General features: G+C 42.0%; 1 protein-coding gene across 2 annotated transcripts; it reads right to left on the reverse strand.

The window, feature by feature from the left end:
• S1PR3 (sphingosine-1-phosphate receptor 3) lies at positions 1 to 9,628 on the reverse strand. 2 transcript variants are annotated; one of them, XM_066568943.1, is made up of 2 exons: positions 9,529 to 9,628; positions 1 to 4,341 (listed from the first exon to the last, which is right to left on the reverse strand). In XM_066568943.1, the coding sequence occupies exon 2, from the start codon at positions 4,158 to 4,160 to the stop codon at positions 3,015 to 3,017; it is 1,146 nt and encodes a 381-aa protein (XP_066425040.1). In that variant the 5' UTR covers positions 4,161 to 4,341; positions 9,529 to 9,628; the 3' UTR covers positions 1 to 3,014. The 2 variants fall into 2 exon arrangements, with proteins under 2 accessions (XP_066425040.1, XP_066425041.1); XM_066568944.1 differs by lacking the exon at positions 9,529 to 9,628 and adding an exon at positions 9,304 to 9,417.
• Between the last annotated feature and the right edge of the window lie 13,111 nt (positions 9,629 to 22,739).

The following is a 22,739-nucleotide window of genomic DNA, read 5'->3' on the forward strand; positions in this document are numbered from 1 at the left end:
GCAGATTGTAAAAACCTTTATTTTCTCCACGGGTGACTGGATTTGCATTTATTTAATAATCCATAATCAAAACAAATACTCCAATTCCTTAAATAATATGAATTAAAGGCTTTGTAGCCTTTGCTCCATGTAAAACCAACTGTATGCTCAAATCAGCCTTGGATGATAAAAGGTTAGATTCTGGGATGTGTTTGGAGGAATTTTCTAATATTTTAGGGTGAAAGAAGATACTCTCCATCTTTTTTCAGCTTCAAAGGTATGTGATCTTCCTGGCTGTTTAAAGTCCACTGCTGTTAAATTCTTGACTCATCCTAATTTAAATTCTGCTCTGAAATCTTCCACATTCTAAGCCTTACCTAGTACTTCCCAATGGGATGGACTCACTGAAGATTGTATTGACAACAGGTTTTTTCTCTAATCATAAGTACTTTGTAAATTGTATTAGCAGTGTTACATATGAAGCCATGAATCTTAGAAACCTGCTTCTAGTACAGCAGGCTAGTGAACTAACAAAATATCCCCACAGCTCCAAAATAAGAGAAGGAAATCAAAGTAGAACGAAACGGTTTTGTACTAACAAGCAACCACATGGCCTTTAACGGTAGAGTTCTTTGCATTACTTGTACCATGCATCAATATTGACAATAGCTAAGGCTAGAACACAGATATTAAATATCACTTTTATGTACATCTTTTTGGACTTAGGCCATCAAAAATTTTTATTTTTCATCTATATAATAAGAATCATGTAACATCCTTGACATGAGGGTTGCTGTGGGTTCAGCAACCATGTTTTCTCAAACCAGTGTGTTCCTAAGGCCTATCTGCTCTACAATAGCAAGGAAGCTGACATGTGCCACCACTCTGGCAACTAACACGAGTACACAAATATTTGAGCTTACAGTTTTAAAAGCCACAACTTCAGGCGAGAACTTCCACAATACAGCTCAATAGCAATGTAAAATCTAAAAACCTTATCAAGCCATGCAACGCAATGTCACCAGTTCTATTTCTGACAAAGCTACAGAGCCTGCAGCCTGTATCTACAATCCATATAGTTATATCATGCTTACCTTGGTTTAGCTTTTTCTTCTTCTCTAAGTGCACTGCTTTTCAACATTTTTGGTAGAAATTATTTCATATTTACTACTCTCTTTCACAGTTATTTCATTCAAATACAATTCTTCTTTGTTCTTATACACTTTTCTACATTTACAGACTATTAATTTGTAAAAGATAATCACAATGCAAACTTCTACATTTTAAAGGTCTTTGCTACATACAATAAACAACTTATACACAATACATATTTGAGAAGAGTCTAATGCTGCTGCTTTAAATGATTAAGACCACAGTAAAGCTAAGGATGAGCTCTTTCAGGCTGTGTATTAAAAAAGCCTCAACTACTTCTGATTGTGCATAAGGCAAAGTGTATTTTGAGACATTAAACACAAATCTTTGAAAGAGTCCAATGAAGTTAGATGTATACATTCTTACTGAGACAATGGGAACTTGTCCCAGAATTTCCCATCAAACTCCACTGAAGCCTCCAGCCATAAAGTACAATTGATGGAAGTACCACAGGCCACTTCCATGGGGACCTGAAACCAGATGTCTGTGAAGTCTTTACCGCTCCAGGACTCAGGAAACCACTTTGACACTCAACATCAACCTGTCCTCAGGCTGGTAAGGCAGTGATGAACTATAAAGTTGTTGTCAGGTTTCTCTGAAATGGGCTCTCAAAAGTCGGGGCTGAGGCTCCAGGTCTTCCAAACTAAATAAACCTTCCTTCCAGATCCAAGGCAGGGTTGGGTATAAATGGAGACATGCCCGTCAGCATGACCCTGCTGTACCACATCTTCCCTCTTGCATCTGCAGAAGTGTCCAGAAATGGTAGAAGCATAGGATCCCACTGACAGAAAAAGGGACATTGTCCCACTCGAAGAACTTCCCAGGGAGAATTTCTAACACAATCCCACACTGTGATAGGGCCTAGAAAGGAAAGAAGGAACTCCACAGCAACCCACTGTAGTTCACTGCTTTCTGAAATGATACGTCTCTCTTTCAGAACTGAAGGATCTCTGCTTAGGTAGTGCATTCACAATGTACACAGGTTTATATAGGTTGGACATACATTTTTAAATATATTGAAAATAGTAAGCAAAAATATATTCATTGAAACAGCACATACACTTGTTACACATGTATTGAGGGGTCACATTTTATCTACTTTAAATAGCAAATATATATCCTCTCTCAATGGTTTACTACTGCTCACTTAAAATATGTTGTGAAATGCCACAGTGACAACTGCCATGTTGTCTTTCACTAAACACGAGAAGTTTGAATAACAATGGAAAAAATAAAAATACTGCATTGATATGACTTGTTAAAGTTTCTGACAGTTAAAAGCTACTACTTCATTTTAAATATCCCCATTGAAACACATCTATTTGTACTATTAGTCACACTGTATACTGCAATACAATGTTTAGCATGTTGTAAACTTTTACCAATCAATGACTTTTTAATAAGAAATTGTACAAATATACAGCTATTTATACCACATACTTATAAGGCCATTAACACAACAGCAAGATACATACAGAGAACTATAATCACAAACTTATGCAATGAATTCTTCTCCCAGATGGCAATAACTGGGCTCATCTTACAATTGTCAGCAGTCTTTAGTGAAGTTTCTAACAGGTTTTAATGATGTCTTGCAAGACTACGAGGTGCCAAATGAAGCATTAGCATGCAACGCCATTGTGGCACTTGATGACCTTAGCTGTGCATGGACTCTGTCCTGACCACTGGGTAGCATGAAAGGCTTTTTCTGGATCAGGCGTGTTACTGAATGAACACCCAAAGCAAATGATTGTTGATAAATAAGTTCTCAAAGTTAAATAAATGGTTAGTGTTTTCCCCTGTGACTGAAGTGCACGAATATTTAAACTACACCAGTAGTTTAAATCTAAAAACACAGAAGAGTACTTGTTTTGAGTAGTCCCTTACTTACAGAAGTTTCCATTGTGAAATGGAGATTCATTTTTCTCAGCAATACATGAGGGAATATTTATCGGTGGGAAATCTTCTTTTGGCTTCTGGGTATTGCTGCTGCTGGATTTACTTCGACTGTGATCTGGAGTGGGTTGAATAGGCAAAGATCTGGCCACCTTGGATTTCACCAGGCAGCCACATACAAGGCGAAAGAAAGCCCGACGCATCTCCTTACTGGCCAGGGTGTAGATGATGGGGTTCATTGCGGAATTGATGACTGCCAGAGCAATAAACCAGTGGGCTTTGTACAAGATGGAGCACTCCTTGACTCTGCAGGCCACATCAATGAGGAACAGGATGAACAGTGGAGACCAGCATGCAATGAAGACACTAACGACGATCACAACAGTCCTAAGGAGTGCCATGGACCGCTCCGAGTTATTGTGGTTGGTGACATTACGACTGCTGGACTTTACCAGTATGTAGATGCGGGCATAGAGGATGACAATGGCAACTAAAATGGCTATGAAGATACTAATGCAGAACACAACATACTTTTTGGAGTACAGAGGCAAAATTGTTGAGCAATCTGGTAAGTTGTTTATACAGTTCCAGCCAAGGATGGGGAGGGCACCCAAGGAAATTGAAATAAGCCAGCATGTACCAATGAGAAGGAACACCCTGTATTTTTTATTTGCATCGTAAGGCCTCATTTTAATCATGGTCAAGTGCCTCTCAATAGCTATCGCTAGCAAGCTGAAAGTGGAAGCTCCCAGGGCAACAAACATGCTACCTTCCCTAATGAACCAGATTGTAGAGGACAAGCTCAGAGTTTTCTTCCCAGACATAAGAATGTTTACTTTGTAAACAATCCCAGCTAAAAGATCACAGAGAGCTAGATTGCCAATAAAAAAGTACATGCGGTTGTGAAATTTATTGTTTTTCCATATGGCAATCAACACCATCAAGTTTTCCAGGACTATGAAACTACATAGGATCAGAAATGAAATAGTGGGCAGGTCTATTTTATCACTTGCCTTTTCCCTTAAAATAAGCTTTCCTGTGTAATTATAATGCAGTACAATAAGAGAGTCCACCTCTTCATTTCCTTGAGGGCTGACAAGAGCATCAGGTGGCATGGTAACTGCTGCCATCATTTATTTCCTGATGGATGCTGGATTTTTTTCTTCAGTATCACAAGAATATAGTTCCAATAATTTTCCACAAGAGGGAGATCAAGCCACGTTCCTCCCAGTGCTCCTCTGGGTAGGCGTTGTTTATCCTCACCTCCAGCACACCTCGCATATTAACTCGGGAGAGTGGCTCTCAAACCAGGCTCTGAAAATAAAATCAACAAATTCAACATAAATATCACTGCCTTCCCATGTCACCCAGTGCTTAAGCTGCAACATACACCCAGGAGCCAGGGGTGAGGGTCTGTGACTGACAGGGCACTAAGATCGAGCACTGCTGTGTTCCTCTCTTGGTAGCTGCAGGTAAGCACAGACACAGCCTGGATGCAGAAATACAAGGGCAATGCCACTACAATGTCATAACTGTTCAAAGGTGTTTTCCCCATACAAAATTTCCATGCTGAAAAACACCCAGAAGAGCCACGAGAAGGATTGGCAAACAGACCCAATAAGCCATAGTGTGCACAGTAAGCGCTCACTGCCTCTCAAAAAGACCTAAGTGTACACTGCAATACCAAAAGACAGCCCAAACATCACTGCCTTCACATCAGTAGGGCAAACTCTATGCTTTTAAACCTTGTTCTTGTTTGCCATGCAGACCCAAGGTAGGAAAGATACTGAGAAAGTTGGTGTCAAGTCTTGATGCCAGTGTGCATGTTGCCAGTGCTTAAAATAACTTCCCCCAGTTAATGGCATAAATTCCTGCTATTTACAATTGAGAAGATGCACTGAAAGCCAGTCATCCTAAAGCCAACCTCCCACTCAAATTAGTTGGATTTTTAAAAATAAACATGGCAAGTCATATTTTTATAAATGTTGTTTTTCTTTATAGTTAACTTTACTGTTTTTTTCCCTTTGCGTAGATATGCAGGACATATATTTAATATTCTTGGGTTTTTTTTAAAGTAAAAAATAGTTACACCAAATTTGACTTTCCCAGAAATCCTGACTTTCCTGGTTCACAATCAGTGCTCATGCCGCAAATATATGCACTGAGGATGAGCAAATGGCCAATTTTTCACTTTTCTAAGAAAACAAGGATGGAGATGAGGACAGAACTTGTTTCATGTGAACCAAATTTATAACTTCTTTCTTTTTTTTGGAAAGGTAAGAAAATAATTGTACTGGATGGGAGGACACTTCTCATGGGCCCAAAATTAAATAATTTAGGGAACTTTTTAAGAGCTGGAGCTCCTGACCATAGCATTTATTTACTCAAGGGTCATGAACATTTTCCAAACACATTAAAGACACATTAAAGACACTTTCAAAGGACAGGTATCAAGGTAAGAAGGGATGGAAAAATATTATCTTTAAGGTCTCTTCCAACCCAATCCATTCTCAGATTTTATGATTCTGTATGTGGATTTCTTAAGATCAGAAACACGTTTGAGCCACTAATGACCCAACAGACTGTTTTGGGCACTTGAGAAGTCAGAGATGCATTTTCAAGTGCCTTCTGAGAATGAGGGGAGGAGCAAACCACATCCCAGATGAAAGTAAAGGTATTTAAATGGTGACCCACACCCTATTTTCCCACCCTTCCTTTTCCTTGATTCCCTTCTTCAAAAAAAAAGTTATCTGATAAAAGCCTACAGTGAACTAACTTGAATTCTTTAGTATATTCAGGATGTTCTAAAATTACTTTCTGAGAAAATAATTTGGTGTTTTCCCACTGTTATTTCCCCATTTTAGTTCACAGATCCAAATTACTACAGCTGAAGAGGCCACAGGAAAAGACATCCAAGAAACAGAGTTGCTGCTTGGTGTCTTTGTCCTTTTTGACTCTGAAGATGACAGCGATCACCTTATTTCTTTCCCAGGAGCTGAACTGGGTCCTTGAGCTGTTAAATTCTTTTCTGAAGCACAGTAACAGTGAAGCTCTCAACAGAAAAACTTCACCTCAGCTAAGGTTCAGTGTAATTGTAATTCAGTTACAATCTGTGCACTGTTAACACATTAACTGTCACAGTCTTTCATTGTATTGGCTTATAACAAAATCCCACTGTGTCCATAAGAATTGCAAGTGCTTTCCACTGTAAAATAAACAATTACATTTGACTAGAAAAGTATTTGTTAAGAATATTTCAACCAGCAATACTCACCAGACTGGCTGGTGACTGTCTGAGAGAATAATATTCCTATCATTTAAGAACACCACATGCAACAAAATAAATATTTCTTTAAGACATTTTCAAGTGACTTATCACACTCGTCTATCAAAGTGCAAATACATTTCTTTCTATGAAGAAAATTATATGCCAGACATAGGAATTTATCAGCCACAATTCAGCAGATGTAAAGTGTCATGACTGTACTAAAGGTAATGGCACTACACCAGTTCCCCTGGCTGAAAGCAAGGATGATGCACTCAATCAGCAGAAATCGTACAGCTTTGGCCACTGTTAGTAATTGCTTCTCTTAAAATTGCTATAGCAAACTTAGTATCACAAAATTAAATCTTTGACAAGCTAGTAAGAAGACAAGGAAAGTTGTAACATTATTATTTACCAGGACTCTCACTGACGCTCACAGAGTACCACACACAAGACGTTTAAAATTTAATATAAATTATGTAATAAATTAGAACTTATTTCCAAGTAATATCATTCAGCCATATCTTCTTTTATTTACCTCCTGCTTTGTAGCCAGTAATTCAGAAAGCACATTCTTTATTTAACAATTAGATAAATTAATGCTGGATATGCATTATAATAACAAGAAAGTTACAAGGCAGGTTCAGGATAACATGTGTCACTGCTTTGTGACAGCTCAACGACTTACTCCTCAAAACAAGTTTGCCCCAGTCACATACTAGCTGCAAAGTATGGACCTCAGTTCAAAATATTGAAAAAACAACTTGAAGAACCTGTCTGTGGCATGTTGCTTGCCCAGCACTGCCATGGTTAGGTACCTCAGCACCCCAGACTCTTGAAACCACTGGAAATGAGTTTTATTTCCTCTGAAGCAAAGCAGAGAACCCCTATTTCTACACCAGCAGGTACCACTAGAAGGTTAAACCTCTTTGCAGTGCAGGGGCAATCTGGCTGTGCTTCCTCATGATGTGCTGGCTAAACCAGTGATCGTAAATTACCAAATTAAGGCAGTGGTACAATGTCAAGAACCACGGTCATGCTCAGGACAATTCAGTTGCCTTCTCCAGCTATTTGGCTGACCTTTGCTGTCCCAGCTCCGAGGATGGAGAGAGCAGCTGGGGTCCAAGCTGTGAGCACCAAGATATCCCCCCTTCTGTGCAATCTCCTCACCCACTGGCACACTTTGGAGTTTAACCACCGGAGGGAGGTTAACGCAGACTCCTGCAGAGGTCAAGGATCCTGGAAGGGTCAAGCACCCTTTCCAATTAGAGCAGGGGCTCTTTACCATGGATCACATCACTGGTGGATAGGATCCCTCTGCCCAACACCCCATGAAAGAAGCAATGCTGTGTGGAAGGCCACAACCTCTTGACTTGCTCTATGGCAAGACACGGCTCCTCTATCTTCTCCAACTGAACCCCAAAGTGGTGCAGGTAGAAAGTCAGGGTCATAGCTCTCACTGGCTCCCCTGGCCTGCAACTTTTCTCTGGGAATACATAATTCCCAGTGCCAGAAGGCAACAGGGAACCTGTGATAATCCTTCAGTAACCAGCTCCCTCCCATACATCTTGACTCTCCCTTTCCAGTGGGCTCTTTGGTCATGAGTCCTACAGGGAGCTGAGGGCTTTTGCCCTCTCACAAGTCACTGGGCACTTTATAGCTAGAAGAACTAAGACATTTCTGTATTCAAAAGGTGAACCAAACTGCTTGCAATTGTCCTGAAGTCAAAGCAACAAATGAGAATAAAGTGAGCACAGAACTTGACCTTCTGCTACATACTTTTGCCTGCAGAAGAACATATGATACCATGCATTCAGCAGACTTGTAATTTGGAATCATATTTTCCTGTTTTACAAACAGCCACAAACAGACTTGACCAAAGAAACCTGATGCCCTTTTACCACCACCGCCACCACCCGCACTGCAGTTCTCCCTCTGCTTCCATGTACAGCACCACAGTTTGGCCAAAAGAGAGAATTTTAGAAACAGCAAAGGTTAAGACAAGAATGCAAATATGAAGTGAAACCCTTTTATATTTTATGTATCTGTAAAGCCTTTCCAAATGAAAAATAAACACATGTAGTTTATCAGGCACCCTTACCCTGGTAGTCTCATTAACAGAAAGAGCAGTTCATTTCAATACACATTTCCACTGAAATTAAGCTGTGCTAGATGCAGATGAAGTTTAGACAATAAACATCTGCTACAGAAAAATGTCTCAGAGAACTCAAACAAACTTGCAGAAGATTTTTTTCTTAAGTGAATGTGCTGGCAGTTTACAGCCTCAGGAAAACAAATAGTTACTTTTCTTGGTTCTGGCTTTTAGACATCAGTTTGAATTTTGTAACGCCGAGTAGCACACATGTACACCTCAGAGGGGAGCTCCCGGATGGTTTAATTCGTGGTCGTTAAAGGGAAGGCATTTTGACTTCCTCCTCCGTCCCCCAGCGCTCCCGATACATTCCCCCCGTTCCAAACTTCAGTAACTGTTCTCAAATTTCCATTAGCGCTGCGGCCTGAGCCTTCTGGGCTGACAAACGTCTTGTTTAAGTTACCCGACGTGTCCGCCCCGCGATCGTCTCACACAGAGGACATCGTTCTACCCACGGGGCGTAAGGATCCCTAGACCCGGCGTTCCCACGCGGCTCGATGCCGCTCCGTGCCAGCCACACACACCCCGAGCGGCGGCTTCCCGCTCCGACAGCCGCACCGGCACCGCACCTCGGCCGGGCCGGCAGCGGGGGCACATCTCGGCCAGGGGAGAGGGGCCGGGGCAGGCAGGGCGCAGAGCTCCGGTACCTGCTGCGTCCGCCCGCGTCCCTCGGCGCTCCGCGGCCGCCGCATCCGAACTCGCCGCCTGCGCGGCGCCGCTCGGGCCCCGGGGCTGCGCTGGGCAGGACCGGGCCGGGCCGGGCGGGGCTGGGATCGCCCCGGCCCTGCCCCGCCGCCGCCGCCAATCCCCGCGGCTCCGCGCTCCCCGCAGCCGCCTCGCCCGGATACCCCCGACCGACCTTCCGACCGCCCCTCCGGGCTCTTCTCGGTCCCCGCGTCCGCCTGCCCTCAGCCCCTGCCTCTGGCACGCTGCTCCCGCGCCGCCGTCGCCGCCGGACGGGCTCCGCTCCCCGCTCCGGCGGCCCCTGCCTGTCCCCGTCCCGTCCCGTCCCGTCCCGTCCCGTCCCGTCCCGTCCCGTCCCGTCCCGTCCCACCACGCCTCACCCCGCCCCTTGGCCGCTCACCGTGCCCCGTGCCCGGGGCAGCAGCGCCCCGGGGCTGGGTGCTGCTGGCAGGGCACGGCCACGGGGGTACCAGCGCGGTTAATGCTTAAACGGCGTTTTGGGCAGCCGGCGAGAAAATGCGAGGCGGCAGAGCCCACCGCCGAGTATTTATAACGCCCAGAAGAATGCGAGGTGGAGGGTTACTCGGGTCGGGAGACTAGAATGTTCAAGTGAGGTTGTACGTACTCTACCTCTTCTCCTCTGTTTCTTTGTGTCTAGTAATGCGACCTTCAGAGAGCTTGAGTCGAGAGGCACAGGGTAAAACATTCAGAAATTCTCGGTAAAAGTACTTCTTCGGGTTTGACCCAGAACTGCCGATTACAGCACGCTCCTGGAAAGGTACCTCTTGACAGAGTTATTGAGTGAATAATAGCAGCCCAAGGACAGCGATAGGCACATGGATTGTGCCAGTGACAGGAGCAGCACTTTGAAAAAGAAGTTGGAACCTGGATCCCACAAGTGTCTTATTTAAATGTACTTGTAAGATGCTTGTGGGTACAGCAAATCTTTCTGTCAGAAGTGTGTATGATAAGCTGGCAAACAGAGGCACTACAGCAACCTTGTTAAGCAGAGGCAGATGTGTAGGGTTGCCTATCGTCTCACAGCAGTCAGTGTTTTTCTTGGGAGCCTCCTGTCTGGACCTGAGCATCATCATACTTGGAGTCATGCCATGGGCCTGGCTGTTGGGTTGCCTGCACTGCTGTTCTGCATGGAAGAAAAGTCCTGGAGGAAAGCAGAACTAGGCTTTTTATAGCCAGAAGTTCAAACTGATGGAGTAAATGGTTGTTCTTGTGACTGCTTTTTATCTCCTGAAGAGGAGTAATAGAACTTTTCTGGTTTAGGACTTTGGTAGGAAATAAGGACTACACAGAACAAAATGGTGGTAAAATTGCTTCCAAGCTGATGGACCTAATGGATATGGCCCCACTTAGCTATGGATAGGACTATAGTGTAATCTGTAATGGTCTTAGCCTTATCTCCTGTCCTCCTGTTTTGTGTGCTGTGTGAAAGCTGCTATCTTCTGCAGAATAGGAGTGGAAAACTTTTTCCATGTCACGTAAAGGTACACACCACTCTTTGTCAAAGGGGAGCTCAGGCCTGTGAATTACTACTCTCTCATTGCTCCGCAAAGCCTTGTTCTACAGATTCCCTAAAAACCACCCTAGGAAGCTCTGTAGTCCTCTTGACAGCCACTTGCTATACACCAACAAGATCCTGTTCATATATAGTGGATGTAAGTAGCCCCTATCCTGGCTCTGTGTTCTGCTGTTATTCCTTGTTATTGTCCCCTCTCTCCTTATTTTTCCTTTACTACCTTGTGGTTACTTAGAGAGGGGAGCCAGAAGAAATACTCACTCTTACCAAGTTGTCATGGATGAGAGGACAAGCTACTGCGATCACAAATATTTTTTAGCAATAGTTCCAGGAAGTGACAAACTGTGCCCTGAGCTGTCCTGCTGTAGTGGTTTTAAATTGCCTTCAGTTGGGCTTACCCCCTCCAGCAACCCACAGAAGTGGCTAGCAACAAGGTCCCACTGCAGTGCAAGGGAAGTGGTGTATGATGTTATTTCTGGCTGAGACTTCTGATAGTGTCTGATGTGGTGGTGCCTGAAACCACCTTGGCAGCAAAGCACTGTGAGCAACGCAGTCCCACCAAGTGAGAACAGGAACCTCATGGCCCATCTTTCCTATCCATCATAGGAAACTGACTTCATACACAGCTGTGCTGCAGGGGTGTCTGGTTCATCAGCAGGCATCTCGCAGATGCTCTTGACCCCTGTGGTTGCAGTGCCTGCTGATGTCACTGAAGGAGGTAGGTGGCAGGATACTGAAGGGCAAGCTGGAGGAGCTACCTAGGAACCAAGGGTGGTAGAGAGTCCCTGTTCAGAGGCTGCAGGGGATTTGCCAGTTATGACCTCTCAGGCCAAAGCAAATGTTGGCAAAAGCCTTCTGAGAGCTCAGCCTCTTTGGCAATAGCTGATACAACCCACTAGTTCAATTCCAAATGTCATGCAACAGCCAGTGAGGCACCCATGGAGAGCTTTCCTCCACAATCTCAACCTTAAAACAAATTACTTTTTGTGGGGTAGAGAGATTAATGACTAAGAAAGACACAGAAAGAGAAGGCCAGGAGCAGTGATGAATTTTCATAGCAACAGGAGGTTAACAGCTCAGTTTTCTGAGGATGAGAAATCCTTTCTTCCCTGTAAATTCCTGAGTGATTGGGCAATCAGGATGAATAATGGGAAAGTACTATTTACTGATCTTATTGGGAGTATTTGACAGTGAAACTAAAACTGAGAACGAGACATTTGCAAGACTTGGAGGTCCTGAGTGACCTACTGATAAAATGCAGTATTCATTTCCATGCTGCTAAGTGAAACATAGAAAACCAATTCTAGTAATAGATGTACAAATTCGTGTGGAGTGTTTATACTCAGAAGAGAGGTCTTTGTGGATTGTCCTTAAAAAGAAACTGACATTCATTAACTATCAAAGGGAAACTGAATTCTAAGAATGAATAAGAAAGGAAAGAATAACAAATTGGAAAACATGGTTGAGCCCTTCTGTGAGCTTGACACGTCGAGTACCATGAGTGTCTATGGTTACTTCATCTCTTATTCTGTAAAACACAAAAAGTCAAAAAAGGCAATGCAATATTTAGAAAAGTTATCTGTGCAGGGAAAATTCAGGTTGGCTCTGGTTAATCAATGGTCAAAAAAAAAAAGATGGAAAAACACAAGATGGGATACTTTAAAACACAAGGGGACAAATTTCTATCAATGTATTGTTGAGTCGTGGAAACCAATGAACATGAGAGAAAAAGTGGTTAAACAATCTGTTAAAACCACTTGGAGTAAAGGGCTGCTAATAGGTGTTAAGTACAATGAGAAGGCAGTGCAGGGCACAGTGGTTTGGAGTCACAAGCAGGGGCACTATTTATCCTGCACAATTCTAGCTCCAAAGTTGACATGGGCCGAATCCTGTCTGTGCTCTTTTCTTCTGTGTTGCAATTAAGTGTGATCTTGACTAAGGGGCAAGCCATGGCACATTTAAAAGCATGTCTGTTGCCCATTTTAGTGGGTATTGAATGAAGAAGGTGTTTCTGTAGCACGGCAGACAAAGAGTCAGCAGAGGAACTCAGAGAGAGAAGGCTCAGTGAGTGCCATGGGTTCAGCAAAGTGTCCTAGTGAAGTTATCTGAGTGATTCTGGGCCTCTCATCACCCTGTGACAGCCAGTGGATTTGCTTTTCTGTCATGGGTTTTACGTGGAGAATAGCTGATTAAAGAAAGGGTAATTTTTTTCCAAATGCAATATTTGGTCCAGTGAATATAGTGCATGATGAGTGCCATTGATATGGATGGCTTTTCAATACATGCTTTAAAGTCAGAAAAGTGGTTAAAGTCACTTCTACTTACAGATAGATAAAATACATAAATATGCAATAAAATCGGAAGTTACTCTCAGATGAAAGATATTGTGGTTTCTCTACAGACAAAACAGATAAAGTTTCAAGATTAATATTGACCTTCTCATGTAGTAGTTACAGTTAAGTCCTTGAAGAATGTCTTTTTTCTGTTAACTGTTTAGGGCATGATAAAATCTTTGTAATATTTGTCTGTCAAGATAATGCAAAATTTTATTAATGTGCTAGCTATAATTTCTTCATACTGACATTCATCCAATGCTGTACAGGTCTGTCATTTATTTACTTGCCTGGAGTTCTTGAAGTAGTGCTTCGTCATTTGGAAAATCAATAACTTATTTTGAATGTTTTGGTATGAAAGCTAAACAGCAGCAAGGCAATTTTAAAATTACAAATCAAAGCAGTATGATATTCATCTGATTCTGTGATAGCCTATTTTAGCTCTCTACTTTTCTACAGCTGCTGAACTATCATCTTTATATTAACAGATGTATTATGCATTATTCCATCTAGAAGATGAAATGGTGCAACATATTTTTTGTAACACCATTTTTCTTCTTATTTCTGTGACTCTAACTCAGTGTTAAGCCAGTATTAAATGTAGGACTGTTTAAATTAGAAATCATTGAAAGATAAGTGTGATTAATTAATATTTCAATTGAATATAAAAAATAAAACCAAAATGGGAGAACATTTATTTGGAGTGCTTTTAAAGCATAATCTGCAGGGATTTAAATACACTTGGATACTACATTGAAGAAGAAATCTGTCAAAAATTATAAAATATAAGCAGAGGATATTTTGGAAACTTCAAAAACTATGACTTTTCTCACCTCCTCGTGCGCTACCATAGCATATGCGTAAGTAAATATATTCTTATAGGACATATTTCAGTTGCAAGTTTTATATTAACTACAGGGATCATGTGCTTAGCTAAGATGAACTCTGTCTGCCTCTGCAACTGACACCTTTCTCTAGGGATAAAGGGGCAGATGCTCTGAGCATGGCCAGATATTTATTGGTATTGTTAATGTTCAGACTGACTCAGCTCGATGTACATCACTGTGCAGACAGCACATGTTAAAGGAAAGATAGCTGTTATCATAGCACTTCCAGCCAGACATGATGTAAAAAGTGAAATACAGAAAAAAAAGTAGAAATTAGTTCAGTCAAACAGCTCCTTGGGCTTCCCCATCTGCATTCTGCAGCTCAACACTCTAGACAGGAAGACATGAAGATGCCTACATCACTGTCTGAAGGCTTGTCCCTCCTTTCTTTTCTGCACATTATTCCCATCCTTCCCCAGCTGTTGCCATCTCCTCCTGTACAGAGAGCCTCAGGGTGCCAGAGGGAGATGTCCAGGGTGGCCTGGGCCAGCTCATGTGAATGCCACTGCTGCAGCATCACTCATCACACACAGGTCCTGCAGAGCTCCTCCATGAGACACAGTTCCGGTGCTGGGCATTCCTGCCCCCTGTGAAGGGCAGGCAGAGCGTGGCTGAGGCATGGTGCCCCCTGCCAAATCCATGGGCACAGCTGTACACACACCATCCCTGGAGGACTGCTACACTTCCCTAACACAGCATCACATGGTGGGAATGTGTGCATGTCCTTTGGAGCACACTGACTCTTCTTTTTCATCTTTTTTTTTAGTGAAACCAAAAGGATGGGCTGAAAGAATGGAAAGCCTCAACTCTCAGCAAAAGTGGCAAAAAAGCGTGAAGAGAAAAATAATGAACTGTAGGTCATCCAATTGAACTCCTCTAAACTAGCCAAGTACTACAGTATGACTAAAAATCAAAATAAATTTGAGAGTTTTGAATAGAATTTGCAGTAAAGAACCAAATTTTAGTTAATAGAGATATTAAGCAAGCAGAGGCTAAACATATTAAAGGAAGATGCAAATAGAATCATGTGATGGTTTGGGTTGGAAGGGACCTTAAATAATTCCACCTCCACTGCCACAGGTAGGCACATCTTCCAGGACATAGGTTACTCAGAGATGCATCCAGCCTGGCCTTGAACACTTCTGGAGATGGGGTATCCACTATTTCTCTGGGCAACTTTTGCCAGTCTCTCACTTCCAAGTAAAGAATTTCTTCCTGATATGCACAGTCTTTAAGTTTAAAGTCATTCCCCCTTGTCCTATTACTTCATGCCCTTGTAAAAAGCCCCTCTCCAGCTTTCTTGTTGATGTAATGTAGTCACATAATGGAAGGCTGCAATTAGGTCACCCTGAAGTCTTCTCCAGGTTGAACAATCCCAAGTCTTGCAGTCTGTCCTTGTAGGAGAGGCCTGATCCTGGCCTTAGACCATCTTTGTGGCCTTCCTCTGGATTCTCTCCAACAGGTCCACATCTTTCTTTTCTTGGGGACTCCAGAGCTGGATGCAGGGTTCCAGGTGGGCTCTCGCCAGAGCAGAGCAGAGCAGAGGGGCAGAATCCCCTCCCTGGCCATGCTGCCCACGCTGCTTTGGATGCAGCCCAGGATACAATTGGCTTTCTGGGCTGCAAGCATGCAGTGCTGAGGAATATTGAGCTTCTTTTTCACCTACACACTTAAGTCCTTCTTGGAAGGATGCAACTGTTTTGGAATTTTGAAGGCCTGGGACAGGCCAAAAAAAAGAAAAAGGCTAGAAAAAAAACAACAGCTGGATTCTTGGGACATCTTGCTGAAAACGGACCTCTTTTGGGACAGCAAAAAGGCACAAAGAAGGAAGGTTTTCCCCTGAGTTTGTACTGACACAATGCTTTTGTAATGCTGGAAGATTGTACTTCATTTCACTGTGATGCTTGATGTGATGTATTTAACTCTTGTAATAGTGGGGCATGAATTTCTTGCCCTGCTGGGATAAGTTGAAACTTATTGCTGTCTATAAGTGAGACGGTCATAGCTTGGTCTTGTTTCTTTAAACCACAGGCCACCGTGTTGTACTCGGGTCTGCAAAGCACTGTGGGTTCAAGTTTCACATCAGCCTTGCTGTCTCCGCTGAAGTGCATGCCATACCTCAGACAGGTATGGTAGGCTCTGATTATAAGATCTTTTGTGTCTGGGAGCCTGGAGAGGGGCTACCTCACATGTCCAGGCCCTCACCTATGGCTGTGAGAAGGGGGCAGTGGAAGGGCTGGTTATGGGGTCATGGCCACCCTTGGTACAGACAGGGAAACAGCAAGAGATGGGGCTGAGATATGGCCCTCCAGTGAGTAGTGCCCCCAGGCCCCTGACAATGAATGAATCACTTCTGCTGAACCTATGAGGCATTGTGAGTTAGAATTCTGAGGTATTCCATGCTTTAAAATGGTGTGGCTGTGCCATATCAAGTTTATTCAGTTAATGAGTTACCTTTCCTTTCAAAGTCTCCAAATTCCCTCAAAGTCTATTCTGGAAAATGAAATTCAAGTTGTGTTTGAGGCTCATTCACAGTGTGGAGGGACTGTATGGCAAATTACATCTTGGCTACTGCCAGCTTGGACAAGTCACTGCTGACAAGACACATAAAGAACCAAGGAGGAGACTCACAGTGGGACATATGGAAGTAAGCTGTGGAAACATAACATGTATTCCCTTAGCAGTGGAAATAAATACATATCTAGACTAGACCTAAGTTATCCAGGTAATAGAGTGATGGAAAGAAAGAGGCCTTTAAGTGCCTCTATGTCTGCAGAGCATTGTAGCATATCTGTCTGCAGGCAGCCTGGGTTAAGGCTACTTACACCACCCCTAAACTTACTTGGGAAGACCAGAAACTCCCTCATAGGCCAGTTTATCTATTCCAAAGGGGCCATGTGACACAGCACAGAGGAAGAGCACTTCAAACAGAAGACACTGTTTGTATTAGTAGCATACTAGGCTAAAATCTGGTCTTCTTGTCTATCTACTCTAAGTGTAAAGGCATTTCATTCTAGGAACTGGAATTCTAGCTGTCTCTGCCATGGGAAATTTACATGCTGGAAAGAAAAGAGAAGTGGAGGTGGGTAGGAAAACAAAATTAACATTTTAAAAGAGATAATAGATCTGATTTTGAAAGCCACTGAGAAATTCTTAGAAATTACTGGAGCTAAGAGGGTCTGAGAGTGCTCAGAAATGTTAAAAATCTGGCATATGTAATGACTTTACAATAATGACTAAACATTATTGGAAAAGTAGAAAACAAGCACTGTTCAGAAAAGAGCCCTAGACCAGTCACAGCAGCCCCTTAATGTTCTTATGTCCTGCTCTCTTCGACATCTGTTTCCCTTTACACAGGAGATAAATTCCTCCCATACCGCATAGCATTCCTTAAGAAGTGTTATTACTTGCTGAAACAAGAAGTTCCCCAGAAGCACTTCGTGCCACTGCTGTCAATCAGTCTTTAAGAGCTTTTTAGGAGCTAATGGATGGCGTGTTTGTTGCTGTTTCATGGAACACGATGGCTGAAGTGTCACAGTAAGGGTCTGTGTAAATAATGCCCAGATGGCAATATGGCCTGCAGGCCAGGCTGAGGATTGTGTCGCTGAACGGAGTAGGAGGATTGCTGGTGGAAGAAGACCTGAAAATGAGTGAGCCCGCCAGATGATTTCACACATATTCACATGATGCCGTCCATACCTGCACATAAAATAGTGGCAAGTTGTTTTAAAGTTTGGAATATGTTTCTCACTGTTCCTCTTGAGAGTGTCAGTGTGGTGTGAGGCAGTGCTGTGTGGCAACATCCACCCACACTGCTGTCCAGACACTGGCAGCCTTATTGCTCCTCTGGCATGGGACACTGCTCTGTCACTGGGTATGACAAGTAATGCATATTCTTAGTGACATTCTTGGCGACACCCTACTGCCTCTGTAGTACTTAATACTAGTACCATACCAACTACTTAGTACTGTCTGTGGGATTCTCAGGCTCATGCCCTTACTGCATGCTATTCCTTTAGGTTATTTATTTTATTAACTTATACACTGAGCCATTTCCTGCATGGCAGTGCAGAAATAAGATGAAATATTGGCCTTTTTATGCCAACGCAACACAAAGATCCCTACTGATATTAAACGTCTTCCTATTTCTTAAGGTTCCTCTTTATTAATATCTTCTCATTTGTGTTGTCTTACACTCTACCTTTTTATATGCCTTACCTTTTTCAGAATGTCAGGTTCTCCAGCTACTGAGAGAGCTGGAGAGAGCTCTTTTTTTTTCACTATTCAATTTCCCATACTAAGTTTGCCTGCTTCTTTCATATATCTTTTCTGCTCATTGCTACTCTTTTAAAAGTCTTCTAAGGACAGCAATACTTAAAACATCAGTTGTAACAAAAATTAGTTTCTTGTTGCTTTAGTGCTACAGCTCACATGCCCCCAGAAGCATGTCTGCTGGAGCAAGAACAACTTGCTTAAGGGTGATGGTGTCTATCAAACCTTGTCTCTGAAGTTTGTGGCAGACCTGAAAGTAAATAGGTGTGGAACTAGATGCAGTTCATGGGGCACCTGATATTTGAGGTGGTGGATCTATTGCCTGATGAGAAACATTGCTGATAATAATTTTTTCCCACCTCCAGAGAAGAGTAGGAATGTGTGTCTCCCAGGCATGTTATTTTTTGGGATGTTTTTGGAATAGTGTTATTTATGCCCCACCCATTGGCAAGCCTGGGAAGAAAAGGCATAATCTAAGCCTTATTTAGCTTAAATACAGAGCTCTCTGGTTCTGGAACACAAATCCTTCATTTGCATCTGTGCGGATGGTCATGTAGCATGTATGGACACAGAATGGCTACCAGTGGCATCCTTCCAGCTGTTACTGGGTAACTGTGCATGCACTGGAGAGGGCAATGAAAAAGGGAGCTAAGTACCCTCACTGCAGCAGGATCATCACTGCTGTAAGTTGCTGTAGCTTTTTAGACAAATTTTAGAAAAATTTTAGACAAATTCTCTACCCACCCCACTGGGATAGGCACCATAGGAAGTGGAACAGCATAGGAAACAGAATGACCCCAAGGTGGAGGACCGCTTGCACATTTATACCTCAGCCCCAAGCAGCTGAAAGCCCCAGGAGCTTGGGTTAGGCAGGGAAGACCAGAAAGCAGAATCGTAGTTCAACATGAAGTTAAATTCAAAATCTGTCATATTTCTCTGTATTTTCTTCAATGCTCTTTCTGTTTTCCTTGGAACTGTGTAAAGGCCTGTAAATATGATGCTTTCACTTGTACAGAGAATAGTCTTCTAAAGAAAATAGTTGTACATAGGAGAAAATTTTACACAATGAGATAAATATTTAAGAAGCTGTTTACATCTCATTCTGAGCACTGTTTGATGTTTGTGGTACTTATTTTTTTAGAAGTACAGATATACACTTATAAGAATCTCTTCCTTTACTATTTAATTGACAAAAATCAGTTTCTGCATCAAATTACTACTACTATATCAACTTTCTGCCTATCTTTATATTTGAATATTCATTTTCAATAGCTAATGAATAAGCTGTCATTGCAAAATATCGAGGGGTTTGATGTTACAGTACTCCCAAGGCTGGTGGGACCTGGACCAGCACAAATTTGTAGTCAAAGACCAGTGTGTCTAGGAGTGGATGTCAACACATATAGTTGTCATTTGGGCTGGGCACACATCAAAAATGTTGTTCTACTAAGATCATATCAAGGATTTGTGACATGATATTTTATCTAACAGCAACATGGTCTTTTGGTCTACACCAGCACAGACTCTCTGTACCAGACACAAAGAGAGAGATCAGTACATGAATGACTTTATTCTGTTCTCATTTAAAGCACCTTACCACTATTAATTTTGATGGAAATGATATGTGCCCATGTCACTTACATGGCACCTGGGGAAGAGTGGCTGTGTGGCTAATCCTTGTGTTTGTTTCAATCACCTTTTATTTGTAAATGCTGGTTTTTATAAATTTCTTTTCTTACAGGTCATTGTCTCATGCTGCCTCCAGACAGAGCTGTCTTTGTGCTGCAAGACAAAGAAGTAACACAGGACAGTGGCTGTGGAGCACAATAATTTGCAGCATTCCTGTTTATTTTCAGACTTTGGAGATTTGTATAAGGAATTAATTCTGTGGGGTTTGCACTTTTAAATCAATGTATGATTTTCATTTAATTTCCACAGTCATTTTATGAAACAGCAAATGCAATGTTCTGAATATCACCTATTAAATTTGATTGTGGTCCAGAAATTATGCATTCCAGCTCTGAATTTCTGGTCAAAACTCCAGCCTGAAAACACTGAAACTGATAGATATTTTCCTTTTGACTGGGCCCCACACTATCTGACTTCAGCACCTAACGTTTGAAACCTACTTACGCAGAAATTATATGTTGTTAGTGGTGTTACCTGGATGTCCTATGAATCAGGAATTTGAGGTACAGTGAAAGATGTAGAAAAGACTGAAAAAGGTCTGACACTTTTGTGATACTTTCCTTTGACACATACCAGATTTCCAAGAACTCTGGGCAAGTAGAAATACCATTGAAAGGGTATTTTGTCCTGAGAAATCTCATGCGTAATGTATACAACAATTTATGGATGAGTTTTGGAAACAAAATTTGCATTATTTTCAGTACTGTTTGGTGATTTCAAAATCTGCTTTGTATTTATGTGATTACAAGCATTGATTTTGTAGCCTCAGTGAAAATAGCTAGGTTACTGAATTTCTGTGTGTTCATCTCATACCTTTTGCATTCCTCTCTTGGTTTTCTTTCAATGTGTTTAGTCAGTGGGTTGCCTTCAGATGAATCTGAAAACACCAGCTGCTGTGTCACTAGAAAGTAGTTGTGTGTTCCCTTGGAGTAGTTTCACAAGATCTCCATAAGCAGAAGTTTTCTATGTGAGAAATTTGTAATTCTTCTTTTAGGGTTCTGAACAGAACTGGATCTTTTTATAAATTTTTTCGTTTTAAAATTATTTATGTTGGGGTTTTTGCTGATACTGTTTTCCTCAGCCGTTTAAATAGAAGAAATGAAAAAACATGTTGCTTGTTTTGGAATTGAATCTGACAGACCTTGTGTCTCTTGCTTTAAAAAGATTTTGAGCAGTTTTGAGCATATTTTTGCAGTCCTCAAGAGATATGCATATGATAAGAATGTGGATTGTAATAACAGATACCAGAGGTGTATGAGGTGAGACTGCTACCTACCACTATAAGCTCTGAAGACATCTATGATTTAATTTTTGAGAATTTCTGTGATCTGTATTTGCTGTACTGCACTAATTAATGGTCATACTGACAGTGGCTGATACTTTTCCAGGCTTGTTTGGTGAGTTTTATGTTGAACCTTGGTTATTGTCCTATCAGTTAAGGCTCCCTAATATATGGCCAGCTTAAACTAGCGTGGCTTAAAATAGTTGTTTGATATGGATTCTTCCTGTTACAAGATTGGAGAATTTGGCATGATTCCCTAGCACAGAAAGAAAAGAAATGACACAGTGTCTTAATAGTTGTTGTGGAATGTGACATGATTCCAGGTATAGCCATGTGGCCACTAGTTGGAGATAAGAGAGTTGAGAAGCTTTCTTCACAAATGTTTTGCTCTGGGTGACATGAGCCTGCAAAGGTAAAGCATCTGCCTGTACTTTATACAAGACTCTATTCCTTCTCTTCCTCTTCCCCAGGAGAGCTGGAGAAGTACCTCACTAATTTTATTTCATCAAATACTGTAGTCTCAGCGATATCCTCTTCAAGTGTCTTCTTACAGCAGTGAAGACATCCCCACACAGCAAATGAGGACCAGAATATTTGTGTAGATTAAATCTGCTTCAGAGAGGGGGAAGGGATGTGCCGACCCACTCAGCTGACTATTTTTAGCTGTCATGAATAATCACAGGATGCAAGGGAAAGCATATCTCAAGAGATCACCCACAAAAGGAGTGAATTAATAGCAGAAGTGCTATAAATATACAGGGGGTGGATGACTTGAGTGAGAGTGGCTACTTTAATGGATGAACTGTGGAGAATTGCAGGAGGGGGATGTGTGTGTGGCAAAGCAACAGGAGTTTTCATGAGCATATTGTCTCAGAGATAAACTCAGAAGGACTTATTGGTAGAAAATGTCTCTTCAAGGGTGTTGGGGCTTTTGCTCCCTTTTCTATAGCATATATTCTTAACTCTTGTGTTCTGTTTTTTCTTGACTTTTGTGTTGCTTACCTTTTTCACTATCTGTGGATTATCTTCTTTATCACAGTCATTCATTAATCTTTTCTGTCTTCAATTAAGAAAGCAGCACAAAGGCAAATGGATTATTTAGGCTCCTTCAGTACTAGTCTGATATGAGTGGCCTGACAAAGAAGCTTGAAACCAAAGAGAAAGTTCTCCCAGGCTTTTCCCAGAGTTGTTGCACATTCTGAAGAAATGTTTCTGTGTTTGATTGAAAAGAAGTAGCATCTGTGGCAGAATGAAGCCAAAGACCTGTCACAGTGAACAGGAACAGATTGATTTCTGGGTGTTAAAGGCCATGTTACTGGTGATGTGCAAGATTTCTTCCAGTGTTGCCATGACAGACAGCTTCACAGGAGCCCAGCTGCCTGTGAAGTAAGGTGCAGTCATTGCTCAGAAATGCACCATTTCTGGTTAAAATTAGTTATGAACCAGTTCGCTGTGAGTAGTCAGCACCATGGTTCTGTGCAGCTCGAGGTATGTATTGCTCCTTTTCTGTGTAAGAGTTCTATTCTTTCACTCCAGGGCCCTAAGAGATTTTTTCTGTGGGAATTGCTGAGTAGTGCATCCTAGGATATTGATACAAATCATATGGGTACTCTT

Source organism: Molothrus aeneus, chromosome Z (assembly GCF_037042795.1).
Source record: "Molothrus aeneus isolate 106 chromosome Z, BPBGC_Maene_1.0, whole genome shotgun sequence".
Taxonomy (NCBI): domain Eukaryota; kingdom Metazoa; phylum Chordata; class Aves; order Passeriformes; family Icteridae; genus Molothrus; species Molothrus aeneus.